Genomic DNA, 20294 nt, shown 5'->3' on the forward strand with positions numbered 1-20294 from the left:
CTAAAAGGATATGGAGCCAGGACTGGTGGATACAGTTAGGATACAGATCAGCCACGGTCCTGCTGAATGACAGGAGAGGCTGAGTAACCTCCTCCTTTCCCTATGTATCTATCTACCTGTGGCATCCATTAGGATTGGGGCTCAGTTCTCCTTAAATTGGTCTCTTAGTCTCCTTGCTTTCTATCACAACTGTTGAATATCCCACTGTTGACATTTCCCTGGAGTGAAAACAGAGGGAGTTACCGACCTATAATAAAAGCAAAATACTGCGGATGCTGGAAATCTGAAATAAAAACAAGAAATGCTGGAACCACTCAGCAGGTCTGGCAGCATCTGTGAAAAGAGAAGCAGAGTTAACGTTTCGGGTCAGTGACCCTTCATCGGGACTCACGAAGAAGGGTCACTGACCTGAAACGTTAACTCTGCTTCTCTTTTCACAGATGCTGCCAGACCTGCTGAGTGGTTCCAGCATTTCTTGTTTTTATTTTAGCTATCTACCTAATTTCCCAGCGATTTCAGCATCATCTCCTCTGGCTTTATCATGCTCATCCTTCAACTTTACAATTATTTTTTAATTTGTGTGTTCCAACAGTGCTCAGCACTGGAGAATCAAACACCTTCCAATTCAGCGTCTGCACTGAACTCTGCTCCATCTCACCAAGGAGCGTTTGGTACAAGCGAGGCAAGTACAGCACGGGGGTTAGATACAGAGTAAAGCTCCCTCTACACTGTCCCCATCAAACACTCCCAGGACAGGTACAGCACGGGGGTTAGATACAGAGTAAAGCTCCCTCTACACTGTCTCCATCAAACACTCCCAGGACAGGTACAGCACGGGGATTAGATACAGAGTAAAGCTCCCTCTACACTGTCCCCATCAAACACTCCCAGGACAGGTACAGCACGGGGATTAGATACAGAGTAAAGCTCCCTCTACACTGTCCCCATCAAACACTCCTAGGACAGGTACAGCACTGGGGTTGGCTGCTTCCTAATTGGGACTCCAGAGTGCATCAACGAGGTGCAGCTGACAGTGCTACACTCAGTTGCTGGAGGTGCTGCTGGAGAGGGAGTGCTGAGGACAGACTGCAAAACTCTGAACAACTTTTGCTGCAGAGGAGGAAAGACTTTGACAAAAAGGCTGTATTTCAAGGTGGGTGTCGAGCACCAAACTTTCATTTCATTTGGACTGTTGTGGGAGGTGGAAGAGGCCGGAACAACAAGGGGTGGGGGCTATACAATTCTATAGGGAGCTGTGCAATTGCACTGAATACACAAGGAAGCTCCCTCCCCACCCTAATTGCCCAGCCTGAGTCAGCTGAAGCTACCTGGCTAATAGAGACATAAGGATCGAACTAGAGCCTGGGCAGCTTTCGGCTGACCCAAGAGAAGACCCCTCCCACAACCAGAAGACCAGGAGTGTTTACAGTGCTCTGAGTACCACACTTTGAGAAAAAAAAAAGCAAAGTCATCGCTTGCAGCCTGTCTTTCCCCTTTCCTGTATACCCTCAGCCTCTCCCCAAACCTCCTAGTTGGTTTGTTTGTTTGCTTGCCTGTAAATTGGGGGTGGGTGTGGCTCTTGAACCATGGCAAGCCCATCACTGGTGGCGGGGCCCTCTCATACCGATGCGGCTGCAGTCTCTGTGGTCGCCTGTGTGACCCCGTCACCTTTTAAGTTAATTACTTCGAGCCATGGGGTAAAGAGCTATCCCCACTCCAATATGTCCACAGAGCCCTGTGTAAAGGCAATGGCCGAGGTTGTCGGCCCCCCCGGCAGCCTCAAAAATGTACAGGAAGGCTGTGTTCTTCCTGAAGACTGAGCGGGCAGTGTCCCTGGCCCGGAATAAAGGGCTCACTGTGGGTGGGGCTTTGCGGTCGGTGGACCCTCCAGGGGCCACTGCGCAGCGGATAATGTTATCAAACGTCCCGCCCTTTATTCCCAGTGAGCTCCTCCTTCCCCACCTGCACCACATGGGGGAGGTGACCTCGGGGATCACCCCAGTCCGGCTTGGTCTTCGGTAGTACAGCCTCCAACATGTCTACTCCTTCCACCGCCAGCTATTTATGCAGCTGGCGTGGGAGGAGGACTCGGAAGGCCAATTTAATGTGGAGTTCCAGGGGACGGCCTACCGCGTCTTTTGGACCTCGGACGGGGCGCAGTGCTACGTCTGCAGTTCTCAAGAACATGCCCCATCCTCCCGGCCGCCAGCTCCACCTCGGCGGCCCAGGGTGGTTCCACAGCACCTCCTCCCACTCCCCCCACACATCCAACAGACACCGCTCAGTCGGTTCCGGAGGCTGTGGTTTTCAGCGGGGAGGGGAGTGCCCGTCCGAGTGGAAGGAAGACGCGGAGGAAAAAGAAACATCAAGAGGCGCGTCCCCTGGACACATTGAAACAACCCGAGCCTGAGCTCAGCCCCAACCCCGTTCTCAGGGAATCCACCTGTCCCAGGGCTGGGCTCAGGCCCAGGGTGACTAAAAAAAAGGAGGGTGCGGAGGCCTCTGAGCCCTAGGGGGGAAAAGAGGAGAAGGCACCCCTCCACAGAGGTAACAAGGGGCCCTGAGGCGCAGGGTCCAGCTGTTGGAGGGGAGCTGTCTCCTGTTTCGGGTCCCCAGGTTTCCCCTACCGACACCACCAAGGCTACAAAGTCTGGGCAGGAGCTCCCTATTCCTCAGGCTGGAGGGGAGGGCCCCGGTACATGAGGCCCCTCCTGAAGGAGTAAGTGGGGCCCTGCTTGTGGGGGGGGGAGCCTGAGGACGCCGCCCATTCTGCCACTGCCACTGGGTCGGGTGCCCTGCGTAGAGGGCAGGGCGAGGCCCCAGAGGGCCGGCCCTCCCAGCCGGAGTCCACCACCAACCAGGAGGCACCCGACCCGGTTATAACCAAGAATGCTGCCCCATCTGCTGGGCCTGTGGGTGCTGGCGGAGCGGGAGATGGCCTCCTCTCTCCGCCTCTGGTCTCGGCTCCGGCTGGATTTCCGGAGTCGGGAACTTCTGTCTCCCCTGGACCACTCATTGGCCTGGGGACGGAGGTGGAGGGGGGTCCTGAACTGCTGGCGCCCACAGGCTCCAGTTTCACAGTAGAACCCAGAGAGGACTCCTCCGCCATCGATCCTGGGGGTGGGATCGTGACAGAGGCAGGACCAGCTGGCGCGGCCGGGACGTCCGCCCCACCGTGTGTGGTGGATGTGTCGGCCGCTGGCGGTGACGACCCGGAGGAGGATGGGGATTCGGTGTGGGGCACGGAGGATGACCTTGATTCCATCACCAGTGAGGTGGTGGAGTCCCTTGTGCCTCCCACCGCCACGGCGGAACTCCGGGATTTCCTCGTGGCTTGCAGGAGCTGCCGCAATAAAGTTCAGCTGGCCCTCGGTCAAATCTGGCGCTGATCATACAGTCCATCCGTGCCGCCCTTAAAGCGGGCAAGCGTGCTGACGCGAAACTGGTTGAGAGGCGCCGTTTTAATGTGTTCCTCAATGGGTTGCTCGGGGAGTGGAAGGCCAGGTGCACTTCCACTCCCTCCTCACAGTGAGGTGTTGGTGACGGGTTTTAAGTACCTTTGACATGAAGATAACCATAGGCAGCCTCAACATCAACGGCAGCAGGGGGTCTCACCGCAGATTTCACAATCTCTCAGTCCTTAGGGAAGGGAGATACGCGGTGAGCTTTCTGCAGGAAACTCACACCGTTCCGGGAGACGAAGCCACCTGGCTCCTGGAGTGGCAGGGTGGGGTCTACATGAGTCACCTCACCCCTATTTCTAGTGGGGTGGCTATCTTGTTGGCCCCGACTTTTCAGCCGGAGATCTTGGGGGTCAAGGAGCTAGTGCCGGGCCGCTTGCTCCACCTCACCGTTCGCCTGGGTAGCGTGCCGCTCCACTTTGTGAACGTGTACGCGCCCAGGCCCGGCACGTTGCAAACGCGCTTCTTTGAAGAAGTGTCCGCTCGCTTGAGCTCCATCGATAGCGGCGAGTGCATCATCCTCGGGGGGGATTTTAACTGCACCCTCGAGGTGGGGGATCGTTCCGGTCCCCAGTGCAGCCAAGCGTCGGTGGAGAAGTTGAGGGGATTGATCAGCTCCCTTAACTTGGTGGACGTCTGGCGGAATCTCCATCCCGACTCCAGCGCCTTCGCGTGGAGGTCTGAAGGAGGAGGGTCGCGAATCGACCGCCTCTACTTTTCGCAGGCGTACGTCTCCCGCGTCTCGGTGGCCTCCATGCGGCTGGTGCCGTGCTCGGACCACCGCCTGGTGTGGGCGGAGTTCACTCTGCTCCGCACGCGGGCAGGGTCCGCGTACTGGCACTTCAACAACCGGCTGCTGGAGGACGTGCGATTTCGGGACTCGTTCTGTCGATTCTGGGCCGACTGGAGAAGGAAGCAGGGGGGTTTCCCCTCCTTGAGGCTATGGTGGGATGTGGGCAAGACTCACATCTGCGTCTTCTGTCAGGAGTACGCGAAGCGGTCCACCAAGAGGCGGGAAGCCGAGATCGGGCGCCTTGAGAGGGAGGTGCTCGACTTGGAGTCCCACCTCGGTCATGCTGTCGTGGACCCGGCCCTGTGGCAGGCAGGCTTACAAAGAGAAGGGCGCGCTGAGGGACCTGCAGCTCATAGGGTCCCGAGGTGCGTACGTGAGGTCGCGGATCCAGATCCAGGAAGATTTGGACCGCGCCTCACCCTTCTTCTACTCGCTGGAAAAATGGCGGGGGGTCCGTAAGCAGCTTGTTGAGCTGCTGGCCGACGACGGATCCTCCATCACGGATCCGGAGGGAATGGGCCTCCTGGTCAGTACTTATTACAGTGCATTGTTCTCTCCGGATCCGTCCAGCGAGGATGCGCGCAGAGTTTTGTGGGAGGACCTGCTGCAGGTCAGCCCGGAGAGGGCCGAAGGATTGGAGGCTCCGCTCACGTTGGCGGAGCTGACTGGCGCCCTCCACCAGCTCTCGAGGGGCAAATCCCCAGGGCTGGATGGGTTGACCGTGAAGTTCCTCAGCGCGTTCTGGGACGCCCTGGGGGACGATTACGCGCGGGTCCTGGGGGAAAGCCTGGCGACCGGGGAGATGCCCCTCTCGTGGCGCAGGGCGGTCATCGTCCTGCTGCCGTAGAGGGGCGATCTCCGCCTGCTTAAAAACTAGCGTCCGGTCTCCATCCTCAGCACGGATTATAAGATCTTTGCCCGGGCTATGTCTACCCGCCTGGGCTCCGTGCTGGCCCACATGATCCACCCCGACCAGTCCTACACGGTCCCGGGCCGGTCCATCCAGGACAACATCCACCTGGTCCGGGACCTGATCCATCTTTCGACAGGGTGGATGACGAATACCTTTTCGGGACTCTGCGCGCTTTCGGACTCGGGCCGCATTTCATGGCCCGGGTCCGACTTTTATACGCCGCCGCAGAGTGTCTAGTCAAAGTTAACGGGTCCTTGACGACGTCCCTTCACTTTGGGAGAGGAGTGCGTCAGGGATGCCCCATGTCCGGCCAATTGTATACCATCTGCGTGGAGCCCTTCCTGTGCCTGCTTCGCAGGAGGTTGAGGGGATTGGCTCTGCGCGAGCCGCCCATGCGGGTTGTCCACTCGGCTTACGCCGACGACGTGCTCCTCGCGGTCACAGATCCCGTTGACTTGCGGAGGATGCACGACTGCCAGCAGACCTTTTCTGCCGCATCCTCCGCGAGGATCAAATTGGGAGAAATGTTCCGGACTCCTGGTGAGTCAGTGGCGGGTGGACTCCCTGCCGGAGGAGTTGACACCTTTTGCGTGGAGCACCACGCACCTCCTCTATCTGGCAGTCCACCTTAGCCCCGCTGAGGAAGCCTGGCCGGCAAACTGGCAGGAGTTGCAGGCAAATATCACCACTCGGTTGGGGCACTGGACAGGACTGCTCAGAGTGCTTTCCGACAGGGGCCGAGCGCTGGTCATAAACCAACTGGTGGCCTTGATGCTGTTGTACCGGTTGGTCACTCTGGCCCTGCCCCCTGCATTTGCCACCATGATCCAGAAGAGGCTCGTCGATTTCTTCTGGGGCAAGAGGAAACACTGGGTCTCTGCCGCGGTCCTTAGTCTCCCGATTGAGGAGGGCGGCCAGTCGCTGGTGTGCGTCCGCACCCAGGCTGCGACTCTCCGCCTTTGGAACCCTGCAGTGATACCTGCACGTCGAGAGTCTTCCCAGATGGTGTGCACTGGCGACGTATTTTTTCCACCAGGGGCACTGCCTTCAAGACGACACGCAGCTCCCGGCAGGGAACGTTAGCTGCACCTCTCTAAGGGAGTTGCCTGTCTTTTACCGGGATCTATTCAGAGTCGGCGGAGGAGCGTGCCTCGGCTGTCTGGGCGACTGGCGCCGGGGACAGACCAATGGGCGCAGGAGCAGCCGAAGGCCCCTGGACACCGCTCACTGCGGGTGACGAGGGGGCTCGGGAGCGCAGAGTTCTCCCGGCCAAGCTGACCCCCACTCAGCCGGAAACGCTCATCGGACCCAGGCCCCCGAAACCCTCCTTGGGAACTGGTTCCTCACAACTTAAGCTGCCTATTGGAAACGGCCTCTGTGCCATTCCAATCGGTGCGGAGGGGTTTTCTGTACGGGCTGCTCCTGCACACTCTCCACTTGCTCGCCCTCGTCAGCTGGCCGGACACGCCCTGGCGGTCCGTGTTACTATCTGGCGCGAGGGGAAACCCCGATGGAGGTCTCTCTATGCGGGAGCCCTCCCCCTTTACATCGGGTCCTAGGGTGGAGGGCGTTGCACAGGGCAGTCCCGTGCAATAGACTTTTAAGTAGGTTCACGGACTCCCAGACCGCCTGCAATTTCTGCGGCCTTGACGAGTCCATGTTCCACGTATATACGTATATATGAGGTTGCAGTTCCCATTTGCATATTTAAAGGGGCTGCTCCCCAAGTTCTGGCTGCACTTCAGCCCCATGCTCCTGATCTTTGGGCACCTGCTGCAGAGGGGCGTGAGTTGGGAGGAGGATCTCCTCGTTGGTCTGCTCCTGCTCCAAGGTGGCAATTCACAGGTCCAGGCTGCAGGCCAACTGGAGGGGGGTGGGGGGTGGCCGTCCTCCCTGATTGCCTTCTGTCTTCCGCGGTTACGTTCGCACCCGGGTATCCCTGGGGAAGGAGCATGCGGTGTCCGCCGGTACGCTTGAGGCCTTCCGCAACCAGTGGGCTGGAGTGCATCATCGATGCAGAGAATGGCATTTTAATTTGGGTTTTTGGTTTATTTATCTGTTTTTTAATAAAGTTATTTTAAAATACATATAAAGGGGGCCTGGGGAATAAAGGCCCCCTCAACAAAAAACTATAAAAGGGGCCTGGGATATAAAGGCCACCAAAAAGAAAAAAACGGGGTTAGATACAGAGTAAAGCTCCCTCGACACGGAGCCATGTACACCAATCCTAGGTCAGGATAACATTTCCCCCTCACCCCCAGTAATCCTGCCCCCTCTGAGCAAATCCTGGTTTTGAGCCTGCACTCTTTTAGGACGGAGACTGTCCAAACCGCCTTCACCCAGGACTCTTCGTCAGCTGACAGCAGAACCGCAGAAGCTGGAACTCCCTCTTCGAAGAACCAACTGGAGCGAGCGAACAAGTACCTACTGAACATTTGGTGACAATTAGCTTTACCTGCTGCAAGAAGATGGGCATCTGGAGTCTGAGCTGATCCTGCAGCTGTGTATTGCCAGCGAACAAGGGGTTATTCATCAAAATCTACAGACAGGAAAGGGGTGGAGGAATGGAACAAGGGGAGAATCATTAGGGAACAGACTCACAGCAGCCGAATGCGCGCACAATGCACAAGAGGACTCGCGAGAACACCAGGGTGGGAACTTGAAAGACGAGTCTGTCGAGCTTCTGGAGGTGGGCAAGTTAAGATAGGTTGAATGACATTCCGCGTCTTGGAAAAATGTCTCGACCATCTTTAGATTTAGATTGTTTGCTTGCGAGATACACTCTGCCCCTCCCAATTTAAGGCAGTCTCTCAGCTTCGGCCCATGCTCCAGTGAAGGGGCTGAACACGCTGTCGAGCTGCCCCCGTGCCACGACTACACAGCTGTTAACGGAAGTCGGGAGTTGAGATAAAGCAATTTCCAGATCGCGGGAGCAGAACTTGCCCCCGAGGGCATCACCACACACCCATGTACCTGCAGCGAACCGTTGTTCCTCGGAATCATTTGACTTTAAGGCAGGGGCTCCCGGTCCACAGGGAGAATGTGAGCGCCTATTTTGTACAGTTCTCAGCTGCTGCTGCTGGAAGCAGTAACCAACTGCGATAAGGCAGCTGGCTACCGCTCAGGCCAATATGAACACGGAGCCCAGTGCTCAGCAAGCGTTGCTGGTCCCTGAGGCATCTCCAAAGAATGAAGGGGGGGGGGGGGAAACAAATGGAGAACACAGGCACATGCCCCCAGCAGAACCCAGCTCTTAACGGAGACAAGGGACAGTTCTTCACATCCGCCACACAGGCTGTTAGAAGCACACAGTTCAGTTGGCATCCAAACAGGGAGACAGGTTAACATTTCTAGTTGCTCAAGTGCCATGGTCAGGCCGGTCACATCAGCTTGCGGCTGAGAACAGAAGAAAGAGCAGCATTGAGGCGACACTCAGACGGGGGTGGGGGGGGGGGGGGGGCGGTGGGAGAGAAAGAGTGGGACAGATTGGATGACTCTTTCAAAGAGCCGGCACAGGCCCCATGGGCCGAATGCCCTCCTTCAGCGCTGGATAACTCCATGGTCACAGAGGTGGCGTTGACTAGGTGACCTATGAAGGCTCTGTCGTCGGCCCGTGCCAGCTCCAGTGAAGGGCGGTGCCCTGACCTCGCAGTGTTCATCAATTCTCTCAGGTGCTCACTAACCTGCAGGGCACCTCCCAGTTTGATGGGGAAACCAGCGGGTACATTTGGTCATCCGAAATTGGAGGGAGCATGGGTCACAGACGGACTTCAAACAGATCAAGCAACTCAAAACTTGGCATCCATGAAGTGCTGTGGGCCATCAGTAGAATTGTACTCAACCACAATCTATAACCTCATGGCCCGGCATATCCCCCACTCTACCATTACCATCAAACCGGGGGATCAACCCTGGTTCAATGAAGAGTGCAGGAAGGCATGCCAGGAGCAGCACCAGGCAGCACCATAGTCAATCGTCTCAACTCCAGGACATCACTGCAGGAGTTCCCCAGGGTGGTGTCCTCGGCCCAACCATCTTCAGCTACTACATCAATGACCTTTCTTCAATCATAAGGTCAGAAGTGGGGATGTTCGCTGATGATTGCACAATGTTCAGCACCATTCGCAACTCCTCAGATACTGAATGCATGTAAATGTAGAAATGCAACAAGACCTGGACAATATCCAGGCTTGGGCTGAAAAGTGGCAAATAACATTCGCGCCACACAAGTGATAGGCAATGACCATCTCAAACAAGAGAGAATCTAACCATCTTCCCGTGATATTTAATGGCATTACCATCGCTGAATCCCCCACTATCAACATCCTGGCCATTGACCAGAAACTGAACTGGAGGAGCCATATAAATACTGTGGCTACAAGAGCAGGTCAGAGGCTAGGAATCCTGCGGCGAGTAACTCACCTCCTGACTCCCCAAAGCCTGTCTACCATCTACAAGGCACAAGTCAGGAGTGTGATGGAATACTCTCCACTTGCCTGGTTGAATGCAACTCCATCAACACTCAAGAAGCTCAACACCATCCAGGACAAAGCAGTCCGCTTGATTGGCACCCCATCCACAAACATTCACTCCCTCCACCACTGATGCACAGTGGCAGCAGTGTGTACCATCTACAATATGCACTGCAGCAACGCAACAAGGCTCCTTAGACAGCACCTTCCAAACCCGTGACCTCTACCACCCAGAAGGACAAGGACAGCAGATGCATGGGAACACCACCACCTGCAAGTTCCCCTCCAAGTCACACACCATCCTGACTTGGAACTGTATCGGCCGTTCCTTCACTGTCGCTGGGTCAAAATCCTGGAACTCCCTTCCTAACAGCACTGTGGGTGTACCTACCCCACATGGACTGCAGAAGTTCAAGGCGGCGGCTCACCACCACCTTCTCAAGGGGCAATTCGGGATGGGGCAACAAATGCTGGCCTGGCCAGCGATGCCCACATCCCATGAACAAATAAAAAAAGACTGTGCCAATCCCTCTGCCCACGCTCTTGCTGAGGGAGGCTTGACCAAATTTACTCTGGACAGTAAGGGAGCGCAGTGGCGGCGGTTGGGGGTTGCGGTGTTTGACTGGCTGAATAATCCGGTACCTGTGAAGCGAGGTCAGGGTTCTGGGACAGAGACTGCATCATGCTCCTCATGTACGGCGCAGACAGCATGTTCTGTATTAGCTGCGGGTTTTCCGAGATCTGCTGCATTAGGCTCTGCATCCCCGGACTGTTGAACATTCCTGCAGAGAACAGACATTAAAAAGATAATTAAAACCACTGGAGGGGTTATGGGGGCAGGGTGGGGGCTCAAAGCACTGACGGGCATTCTGATTAATTTGCACCGCACCCCGGCCGAGGCCTGGAGCAGTGCTCAGAACTGAACGCAGTTCCCCCAGATGGAAGAAAAAGTTTCCCCCAGACCCCTTGTACTAAGGACACAAACCCCTGCCCACATTCAGTTCCACAGGTACCAGCCACTTTCCACTGACCGTACGAGTCCAGTCGACAGTGCCGGCAAGTCAAGGCCTTCCTGCCTGCCAGGCCTGGTTCCATTCAGGACAGCACATGCACCAAATGAGCTACACAGCTGGGTTACCTTAACTATCTTCAAGTCACCCCCACCCTATTATTTTCCTTTCCCCGTTTACCACTCGCCCATCCCATCCCTGGAGGTGTCGACTCCATGCTGGGAGGACAGTTGTGTGCGGGCAGCAGGTGCCCGTGCTTACCCATGCTGCCACTCTTCCCTGCACTCATTCAGGGCTGTTCTTCTGGGGTTAAGATTAAAGTATCATTGACAGCGTAGACTGAGCTTTACTCTGTATCTAACCCCGTGCTGTACCTGCCCTGGGAGTGTTTGATGGGGGACAGTGTAGAGGGAGATTTACTCTGTATCTAACCCAGTGTTGTACCTGTCCTGGGAGTGTTTGATGGGGACAGTGTAGAGGGAGCTTTACTCTGTATCTAACCCAGTGTTGTACCTGCCCTGGGAGTGTTTGATGGGGACAGTGTTCTTTCTTTTGGGCCTCCTTATCTCGAGAGACAATGGATACGCGCCTGGAGGTGGTCAGTGGTTTGTGAAGCAGCGCCTGGAGTGGCTATAAAGGCCAATTCTGGAGTGACAGGCTCTTCCACAGGTGCTGCAGAGAAATTTGTTTGTTGGGGCTGTTGCACAGTTGGCTCTCCCCTTGCGCCTCTGTCTTTTTTCCTGCCAACTACTAAGTCTCTTCGACTCGCCACAATTTAGCCCTGTCTTTATGGCTGCCCGCCAGCTCTGGCGAATGCTGGCAACTGACTCCCACGACTTGTGATCAATGTCACACGATTTCATGTCGCGTTTGCAGACGTCTTTATAACGGAGACATGGACGGCCGGTGGGTCTGATACCAGTGGCGAGCTCGCTGTACAATGTGTCTTTGGGGATCCTGCCATCTTCCATGCGGCTCACATGGCCAAGCCATCTCAAGCGCCGCTGACTCAGTAGTGTGTATAAGCTGGGGGTGTTGGCCGCTTCAAGGACTTCTGTGTTGGAGATATAGTCCTGCCACCTGATGCCAAGTATTCTCCGAAGGCAGCGAAGATGGAATGAATTGAGACGTCGCTCTTGGCTGGCATACGTTGTCCAGGCCTCGCTGCCGTAGAGCAAGGTACTGAGGACACAGGCCTGATACACTCGGACTTTTGTGTTCCGTGTCAGTGCGCCATTTTCCCACACTCTCTTGGCCAGTCTGGACATAGCAGTGGAAGCCTTACCCATGCGCTTGTTGATTTCTGCATCTAGAGACAGGTTACTGGTGATAGTTGAGCCTAGGTAGGTGAACTCTTGAACCACTTCCAGAGCGTGGTCGCCAATATTGATGGATGGAGCATTTCTGACATCCTGCCCCATGATGTTCGTTTTCTTGAGGCTGATGGTTAGGCCAAATTCATTGCAGGCAGACGCAAACCTGTCGATGAGACTCTGCAGGCATTCTTCAGTGTGAGATGTTAAAGCAGCATCGTCAGCAAAGAGGAGTTCTCTGATGAGGACTTTCCGTACTTTGGACTTCGCTCTTAGACGGGCAAGGTTGAACAACCTGCCCACTGATCTTGTGTGGAGGAAAATTGTGTTTGATGGGGACAGTGTAGAGGGAGCTTTACTCTGTATCTAACCCCGTGCTGTACCTGCCCTGGGAGCGTTTGATGGGGACAGTGTAGAGGGAGCTTTACTCTGTATCTAACCCAGTGTTGTACCTGCCCTGGGAGTGTTTGATGGGGACAGTGTAGAGGGAGCTTTACTCTGTATCTAACCCAGTGCTGTACCTGCCCTGGGAGTGTTTGATGGGGCTTTACTCTGTATCTAACCCAGTGCTGTACCTGCCCTGGGAGTGTTTGATGGGGACAGTGTAGAGGGGGATTTACTCTATCTAACCCCGCGCTGTACCTGCCCTGGGAGTGTTTGATGGGGGACAGTGTAGAGGGAGATTTACTCTGTATCTAACCCAGTGTTGTACCTGTCCTGGGAGTGTTTGATGGGGACAGTGTAGAGGGAGCTTTACTCTGTATCTAACCCAGTGTTGTACCTGCCCTGGGAGTGTTTGATGGGGCTTTACTCTGTATCTAACCCAGTGCTGTACCTGCCCTGGGAGTGTTTGATGGGGATAGTGTAGAGGGAGCTTTACTCTGTATATAACCCCCGTTTTTTTTTTTCTAACCCCGTGCTGTACCTGTCCTGGGAGTGTTTGATGAGAGTGTAGAGGGAGCTTTACTCTGTATCTAACCCAGTGTTGTACCTACTCTGGGAGTGTTCAATGCTGGCGTTGGGTGCCTGAACAGGTCAACTTTCGATAACCCAGTAGCTTAACGACCACACGTTGATTAAAAAAGATTAAGGGAGGGCAGACAATTGCCCGACTCTCTTTTGCTGCATCACATAGGGCCCATCGGTGAGTTACGTACCGCTCCCGAGATTCCCTGCGTTGATGCCGAAGGGGTTTGATACAGGTGGCGTTGTTTGGTTAGTGCCGTTCCCTCCCTCGCTGCCAGTGCCGGTAGCCGGCGAGGCCGGTGACGTTGGGACCCAGGGATTCGGCAAGGGCTCTCTGTTCTCGGTCCGGGACGGCGGGGCGTTGCTGTCCGAGCCACCACCCAGGGCTGTGAAGGGGTTGCCGCCAAACTGGAAAACAGCGAAACAGAAAATGTTAAAGATTAATAGATGGCTAGGTCCGGCTTGTGCATAGGAGTGGGTCAGGACAGACAGACACCTCAATGCAATCCACCAGCACCACCAAACTACAGGACACATAGCACATAGTGACCTTTCTTGATTCACTTAGTAAGGATTGATACAAGGTTAAGGACTATAAAAATACTACTTCTTTAAGGTTCACTGATGACAACACATTGAGGTCACGAAAGAGTTGTAATACCATGTAAAATAGCTAAAGTAAGCCACTTTATTAATACTGACGTAGTCTTGTTGTTGAGTAAACCTTCAATGACAAAGGCACAAATGGAACTTGACACGGAGCATGACAAGGCAATAATTTTTGGGAAGTCAGTGGATTTGCAGCCTACCCAATCAGGACATTATCATATCCCCTAACAAAATGTGATGTTTCTTGTCAGAGTGTTGGACAAGTATTAATGGCATCAGGTGATAAGAGGCAGAGAGGTTAAAAAAAGCAAATTGTCTTAAAAGTTGCACAGATAATTTGCTGACTCTACTTGTCAAAGATTTAAAACCATACTAAATGTTGCAGGTGTGGTTGAAGGGTATACAAGGCTAATAAAAGAGTTTCACGAGGAGCGAGAAGTCTGTAAAAAGTAGCGGAGGACGCCACAACATCCTATTGTACGCCTTCCATCGGCACGTGACTTTAATGAGCTAGTTGCCATGGATCTGAAGTTATGGGACAAAGACAAACATTTTCATTCCACATTTTATGAACCTAGCAATCAGATTTAGTCTTTCCACATTAATACGGAGCAAGGACAAATGTAGACAAAATCATGGAGAAACGTATAGGGACTGGACTTTGGGTACATGTTAAATTTCTGACTAATAATGGAGGGGAATTTGCCAATGACAAGCTCAGAGACATGTGAAAAGATGATTATGGTCATGAATACTGAAGCTGAAAATGCTTTCAGCAGTATACTCTGTGAAGGGAATCATGCAGTGATCAATGAAATGCTGCAGAAAATCTTACGATCAACCAGAGCACAAGTTGACAACTGCCCGGACATGGGCGGTTCATGTGAAGAATTCACTTCAGATAGTTGGAAGGTCTCGTCCCTATCAATTTGGCTCTGGGTGAAGTCCTAAATTGCCACCTTTACTGTGCAATTGTCCTGCTCCAGAAGGGACTACAACTGCTTCCAATTTTTCTGCACATTGAATGCTTTACATGCAGGGAGACAGTCTTTCATGAAGGCGGAGGTCTTGGAGAAAATTCGGAGTGGTCTAGAACCATACAGCCATAGGAAGGTTACAGCACAAAAGGAGGCCATCCAGCCCATCGTGTCTGCGCCGGCTAACTAGCCGCCCAATCGAACCCCACCTTCCAGCACCTGGTCCGTAGCCTTGCAGGTTACAGCACTTCAGGTGCTTGTCCGGGTGCAAGGCATTATATAAAACCATCTGAGGCAGAATTTAATTCAGGAGATTTGGCTCATTATAAAAGAAAGGGTCAAAGGGAATGGAAAGGACCTGGTAAAGTAACAGGTCGTGGTGGTAAGATAGTACTGATCAAACAAGGCAATCACACGGTTAAGGTTCATTCCTCACGATTAATTGGGATTAATTATAAAATCTCAGACTTTGAGCAGCTGATAGAAGTAAATGAGGCACATTTACCTCAAATGCTCTTATGTTTTGTGATGCAGTAGATCAAGGGCTGGTTAGTGGTAATGCGAGTGATCATTACACAGAGGACAGAGCTATCACATCCGAAGGCCGATTGCCCAGGCTGGGTATTCAGGTGACACACATTCCAGAAGGGTCTAATGAATGGAGGGATGCGGCAATTGTGGTACATGCAAGAAAAACTACTGGCAAGTTTAAATATCGGTTGACTATTCAGGATGATGGCCAAAGCGGCAAGGTCCATGGACTGGGAGAATGGGATGAAAGTGTGGAGAGTAAGAAAGCGCAGTGCAAGTACTGATAGTGGGTCCGGAATTGACTCGTGTCAAAATAAAAAATCATGTTCTGGAGGAAGTGTCTCCGACAGTTCGAACAGATCTCTCAGTAGTAGTCCCAACAGACATCGAAGTGCCATAGCTTGAATAGATTACACAACGAAATAAAGGCCACAGAACAGAACTAGAAGCAGAAGTCCTCATGACCACGAGGTTTTGGTGGCTGTCGATAAACTGGAGGATAAAACTAATGAGAGGCGCAAAGCAAAAGGAATTAGAGAGTTGGAGAGAGTTTGGTGTTTATTCTGAGGTACCAGAGCAGAGGCCCAAAGAGGCAGTACATGTACAAGATAAAGATAAACTATGGAAATTAAACAATTGCGTCTATGGCGTTAATGATGCTTCCAGGTTCTGGTATTACTCAGGGAGATCTGTTTTGCTGAAAATAGATTGAGTTTTAAAATATATTGGTTTAGATATTCAGCAGAGTATGTCTGGAATATCTTTAAACCAACAATATTGGTGTCTTCTGCAGTGAAGACAGACACAAAGTAATATCCCAGATGAAAGGGAGGAAGGTGGGCCGAAGGGCCTGTTTCAGTGCTGTATCTCTATAACAATCACCAGCGAAAGGGTACTGAGAAAACTATTGGATCTAAAGGCGGACAAGTCCCCTGGAACCGATGGCCTGCATTCCAGTCTTAAAAGTGGTTGCTGAGACAGTGGATGCACTGGTTGTATTTTCCAACATTCTTTAGATTCTGGAAAGGTCACATCAGATTGGAAAAGAGCAAATGTAACTCCTCTATTCGAGAGAGGAGGGAGACAGAAAGCAGGAAACTACAGGCCAGTTAGCCTAACCTCTGGCAGGGGAAAATGCTAGAATCTATTAAGGATTTACAGCAGGGCACTTAAACTCTCAATGCAACCAGGCAGAATAAACATGGTTTTGTGAAGAGGAAATTATGTTTGACTAATTTATTACAGTTCTTGGAGGAAGTAACAAGCGACGTGGATAAAGGGGAACCTGCAGATGTGGTGTACTTGGATTTCCCAAAGGCATTTGATAAAGGTGCCACATAAAATAAGAGTTCATGGTGTGGGGTGATGGTGGGGTCAACATCTTAGCACTGGTAGAGAACTGGTTAGCTAACAGGAAGCAGAGAGCAGGGATAAATGAGTCATTTTCGGGTTGGCAAGCTGTATCTAGTGGAGTACCATAGGGATCAGTGCTGGGGCCTCCACTATTTACACTCTATATCAATGACTTGGAGGAAGGGACAGAATGTATGGCTGCTAAATTTGCCGATGACACAAAGATAAATAGGGGAGCAAGTTGTGAAGAGAACATAAAGAGTCTGCAAAGGGATTTTTGCCCACGTGGCAGATGGAGTACAATGTGGTGAAAATGTGACCTTGTCCACTTTGGCAAAAAGAATAGAAAAGCAGCATATTATTTAAAATGGAGAGAGATTGCAGAACTCTGCGGTACAGAGGGATCTGGGTGTCCTGGTACATGAATCACAAAAAGTTAGTATGCAGGTACACAAGTGATTAAGGCGGCAAATGGAATGCTGTCGTTTATTGCAAGGGGAATGGAATATAAAAGTCGGGAAGTTTCGCTACAGTTGTACAGGGTGTTGGGTGAGACCACATCTGGAGTAGTGCGTACAGTTTTGGTCTCCTTAAGAAAGGCTATAATTGCATTAGAAGCAGTTCAGAGAAGGTTCACTTGACTGATTCCTGGGATGAGGGGGTTACCTTATGAGGAAAGGTTGGACAAGTTGGGTCTGTATCCATAGCAGTTTAGAAGAACAAGAGGTGATCGTATTAAAACATACAAGATCCTGAGGGGATGTTTCCCCTTATGGAAGAGACTACAACTACAGGACACAGTTTAAAAATTAGAGATGTCCCACTTAAGACAGAGATGAGGAGAAATTTTTTCTCTCAAAGGGCCGTTAGCTGCAAGTTCACTTCCTTGGGTGACCCAAAGAACGGGAGACTAGTTATTTTTAGTGACGCCTCACATGCTAATCTCCCTGATGAGTATTCACATACAGATGGTTTCATAATATTTCTGATAGATGAAAATGGGAAATGTTGTCCTTTATTTTCTTAGTTTCCCAACTAAAGAGTTGTTAAAAGTACTTTAGCTGCTGAAACACTGGCTCTTGTGGAGGCAGTGGACGAGTTTCTATTTAAGTGAGATTCTTTACAAGGGGTGTAAGGACGATCCCATTGATTATTATGTAGATAATCATTCCTTATGAGATAATGTCACTCTTCAAAAAAAAAGTGAGAAAAGGTTACAGATTAACCTTGCTGCCCTGAGACAAATGGAGAGAAAAGAAATCTCTAAATTTAAATTGGTGGAAGCAAGTCATCAACTGTGTGATTGTTTTACAAGAAACGCTTTAATGAAGAAATTATTAGGGGTCCTAGAGGAGGGACATCTTGCAATGTAATGTTTTGTACAGAATATGGAAGTTTTTATGTTTTTAAATGTCATTTGTGCATATTAACTCCAAGTTTTATTTGAAGAGAAATGGAATCTGTTAATTGTATATCAATTGTTTTTAATTATATGCAGGTGGAGGACATTAATTGGGGTTTCACTTCAGCAGATATAAAACAATTAGAGGTACTTATCGAAACTGGTGTGACCGAGTTAGGAGGTTTATGCTTGTAAACGTTTCACTCTGTAAATAAATGCAGGGCCGAGTAAAGATTGGCTCCAGTATCATCTTTCACCAAATGGCTTTCTGGACTATAACAGCAGACCTGTACCCCCTAGTGTTACAAGGACAGCCCCAGCCCCTTCCTACCGCGCTGCATCTCTGCAATTGCCAGTTAGCTACAGCTACCTGTTCCCTGGCTGCGCTGAACATGGGCTCCTGAATATCAGTGTACATGCGCCGCAGAGCGTTGTAGCCTCCGGGGATGCTTTCGAGGTTGCTGAGCGCCCGGTCCTGATTCCTCATCATTTCCTGCATCATGGCTGGGTTCCGAGCAAGTTCCATTGTCTACAGAGAGACACACAGAGAAACACACCTGGTGAGAGAGTGTTACTGCAATTGGATACTCCAAACACACACGATGAACAGAGCAGACTGATCCTCAGACGAGAGCTGAGGAAATGATCCAGCACTGTATAAATGCGTGTTGTTTCTGATTCAGACGGCAGGTTCCTGTCCCCATAAACCAGCTGAAAGTGTTCCTCCCACCGCCTGCATTAGTAACAGCAAGCTAACCTTTATTTTTAATATAAACAAAGCACCACTCAAGATCTGAACCTATGAGTACAGCAGAAAAGTAACTGAAGAATCACTATAATACCTTCCCCAAGCAATAGTGTTCAGTCAGAGACAGCCGGAGTTTTAACCACAGGCATTGTGGTTTCAATAAGGAAGTTATCTCCTGACTCTGGGTTTTGCTAGCTTGCAGTACTGCACTATCTGTGCAGTCAGCAGTTTCTGAGCTGCATCCCGCACGCTTGTCAGAGAGAATACGGGCACAGAGCCCAGGCCGGGCAGAATGGCCCCCTGCTGTTATGCACTTTCAAACAACCACTGATCCTGCGAAAGAACTTGGATCCGCAAAGGGAAGTCACACCAAGAATTTTTTTTCTTTTCTTTTTAATTTAAAAAAAAGGCTGAAATTGCTGAATTAGAAACTAACAGCCTGCCCGGGCCTTGGGGGAGGGGGAAGAGAGGGGAGGGGAAGGGTAGGGAGGTGTTCCCAGGGACAGGAAACTACCCTCCCTGGTATCACAACTTGTACTACATCACCCCCCCCCCCCCACGCAGCATCTCAGGCACACAGAGCCAGGGTCAGACGTTCATCCCACTGAGTGCCAAAGGTCGGACACTACTCGTGGTCACCGGGATCCAGCCAGGAAGGAGGCCGAAGGGGCTCTTCACCTGTCTCATTAACTCGGGGTTGTTTAGCATGTGGCTGATCTCGGGGTTCCTCTCCATCAGCTGCTGCATCTGAGGGTTCGCCATGATCATCTGCCTCATCAGGTCTGGGTTCGACATCATGTTTTGTACAAAGGGATTCTCCATGATTTGGGCCAGCATGTCCGGGTTGGACATCAGCTGCCGCTGCATCTGCTGCTGTAGTTCCATGAAGTTTGCCGAGCCCATGCCCAGGCTCCCGAGTCCAGGGATGCCACCAAATCCAGCTGCAAAAAAAAAACACATATAGGACAAGAGATATTACATATTTACAGCCTTTAGAGCCATCGGCTCCACGCCTTCTCCTTTCTAGAAGAGCCCCCACAGCCTGTTCAGTCTTTCCGATGGTTGTAATTAGACTGTGCATCTTCACTCAGGACATAACCACACAGAAACCAGAAGACACTCATCCTGCTCACCTCTCTCCAATTCCCTCCCCTCAACAACTGACTATCTCATCCAAGTGATTGCTATTCACAGACGTAGGCAGGAGATCTGAACAGGCCAGACAACCTTGGAGGGCCTCATTGCCATGTTCACTCCTACCCTCAATGCCTACATGTGTGTGGAGTTCAGCACAGCCATCAGGAGAAGGAAGCCTGGCTTATTCCCACCACCCTACCTTCTTTCAAAGGCATGTGACCTGTTGTAACCATTGCTCCAGAAACTGGCACAAAATCCCTTCAGCGACTCCTCACTTCTGTACATCTCCCACCCTGCATCTTTCTTACCTTTCCCTTATTCCCTCTGCTCTTCACACCTTTCCCTTCCTCTCTATCCCTTGCAAATCAAACCAGCGGCACTACATATAACCACAAGTCTTACATAATACAGAAGGGGAGGAAGTGGCTGTTCCTGTTGGAGGTGCTGGGTTGGCCCCACTGCTCGTGCTGGTGACCATGCCCGTGGGGGGTTCGGGCCTCGTGTTGGTCTCCTCAGCGCTGGGGGCGCTTGAGGACGTTGACGGCTGCGTGGCTGAGTCCTGAAGCCTGGCGAAACAAAGTGAAAACAACAGTCAGCGTGCCTTGGACG

General features: G+C 51.8%; 1 protein-coding gene across 1 annotated transcript in view; it reads right to left on the reverse strand.

Moving 5' to 3' along the window:
- ubqln4 (ubiquilin 4) overlaps positions 1-20294 on the reverse strand; it is a 42400-nt gene that overhangs the window by 5443 nt on the left and 16663 nt on the right. Inside the window, exons 4-9 of the mRNA XM_068022701.1 lie at positions 20088-20251; positions 19227-19489; positions 18171-18329; positions 13120-13336; positions 10282-10421; positions 7623-7706 (exon numbers count right to left, since the gene is read on the reverse strand). Of these exons, the coding sequence (XP_067878802.1) occupies positions 7623-7706; positions 10282-10421; positions 13120-13336; positions 18171-18329; positions 19227-19489; positions 20088-20251 (1027 nt within the window). The remainder of the gene's footprint in view (positions 1-7622; positions 7707-10281; positions 10422-13119; positions 13337-18170; positions 18330-19226; positions 19490-20087; positions 20252-20294) is intronic.

This window comes from Heterodontus francisci, chromosome 46, assembly GCF_036365525.1.
Source record: "Heterodontus francisci isolate sHetFra1 chromosome 46, sHetFra1.hap1, whole genome shotgun sequence".
Taxonomy (NCBI): Eukaryota; Metazoa; Chordata; class Chondrichthyes; order Heterodontiformes; family Heterodontidae; genus Heterodontus; species Heterodontus francisci.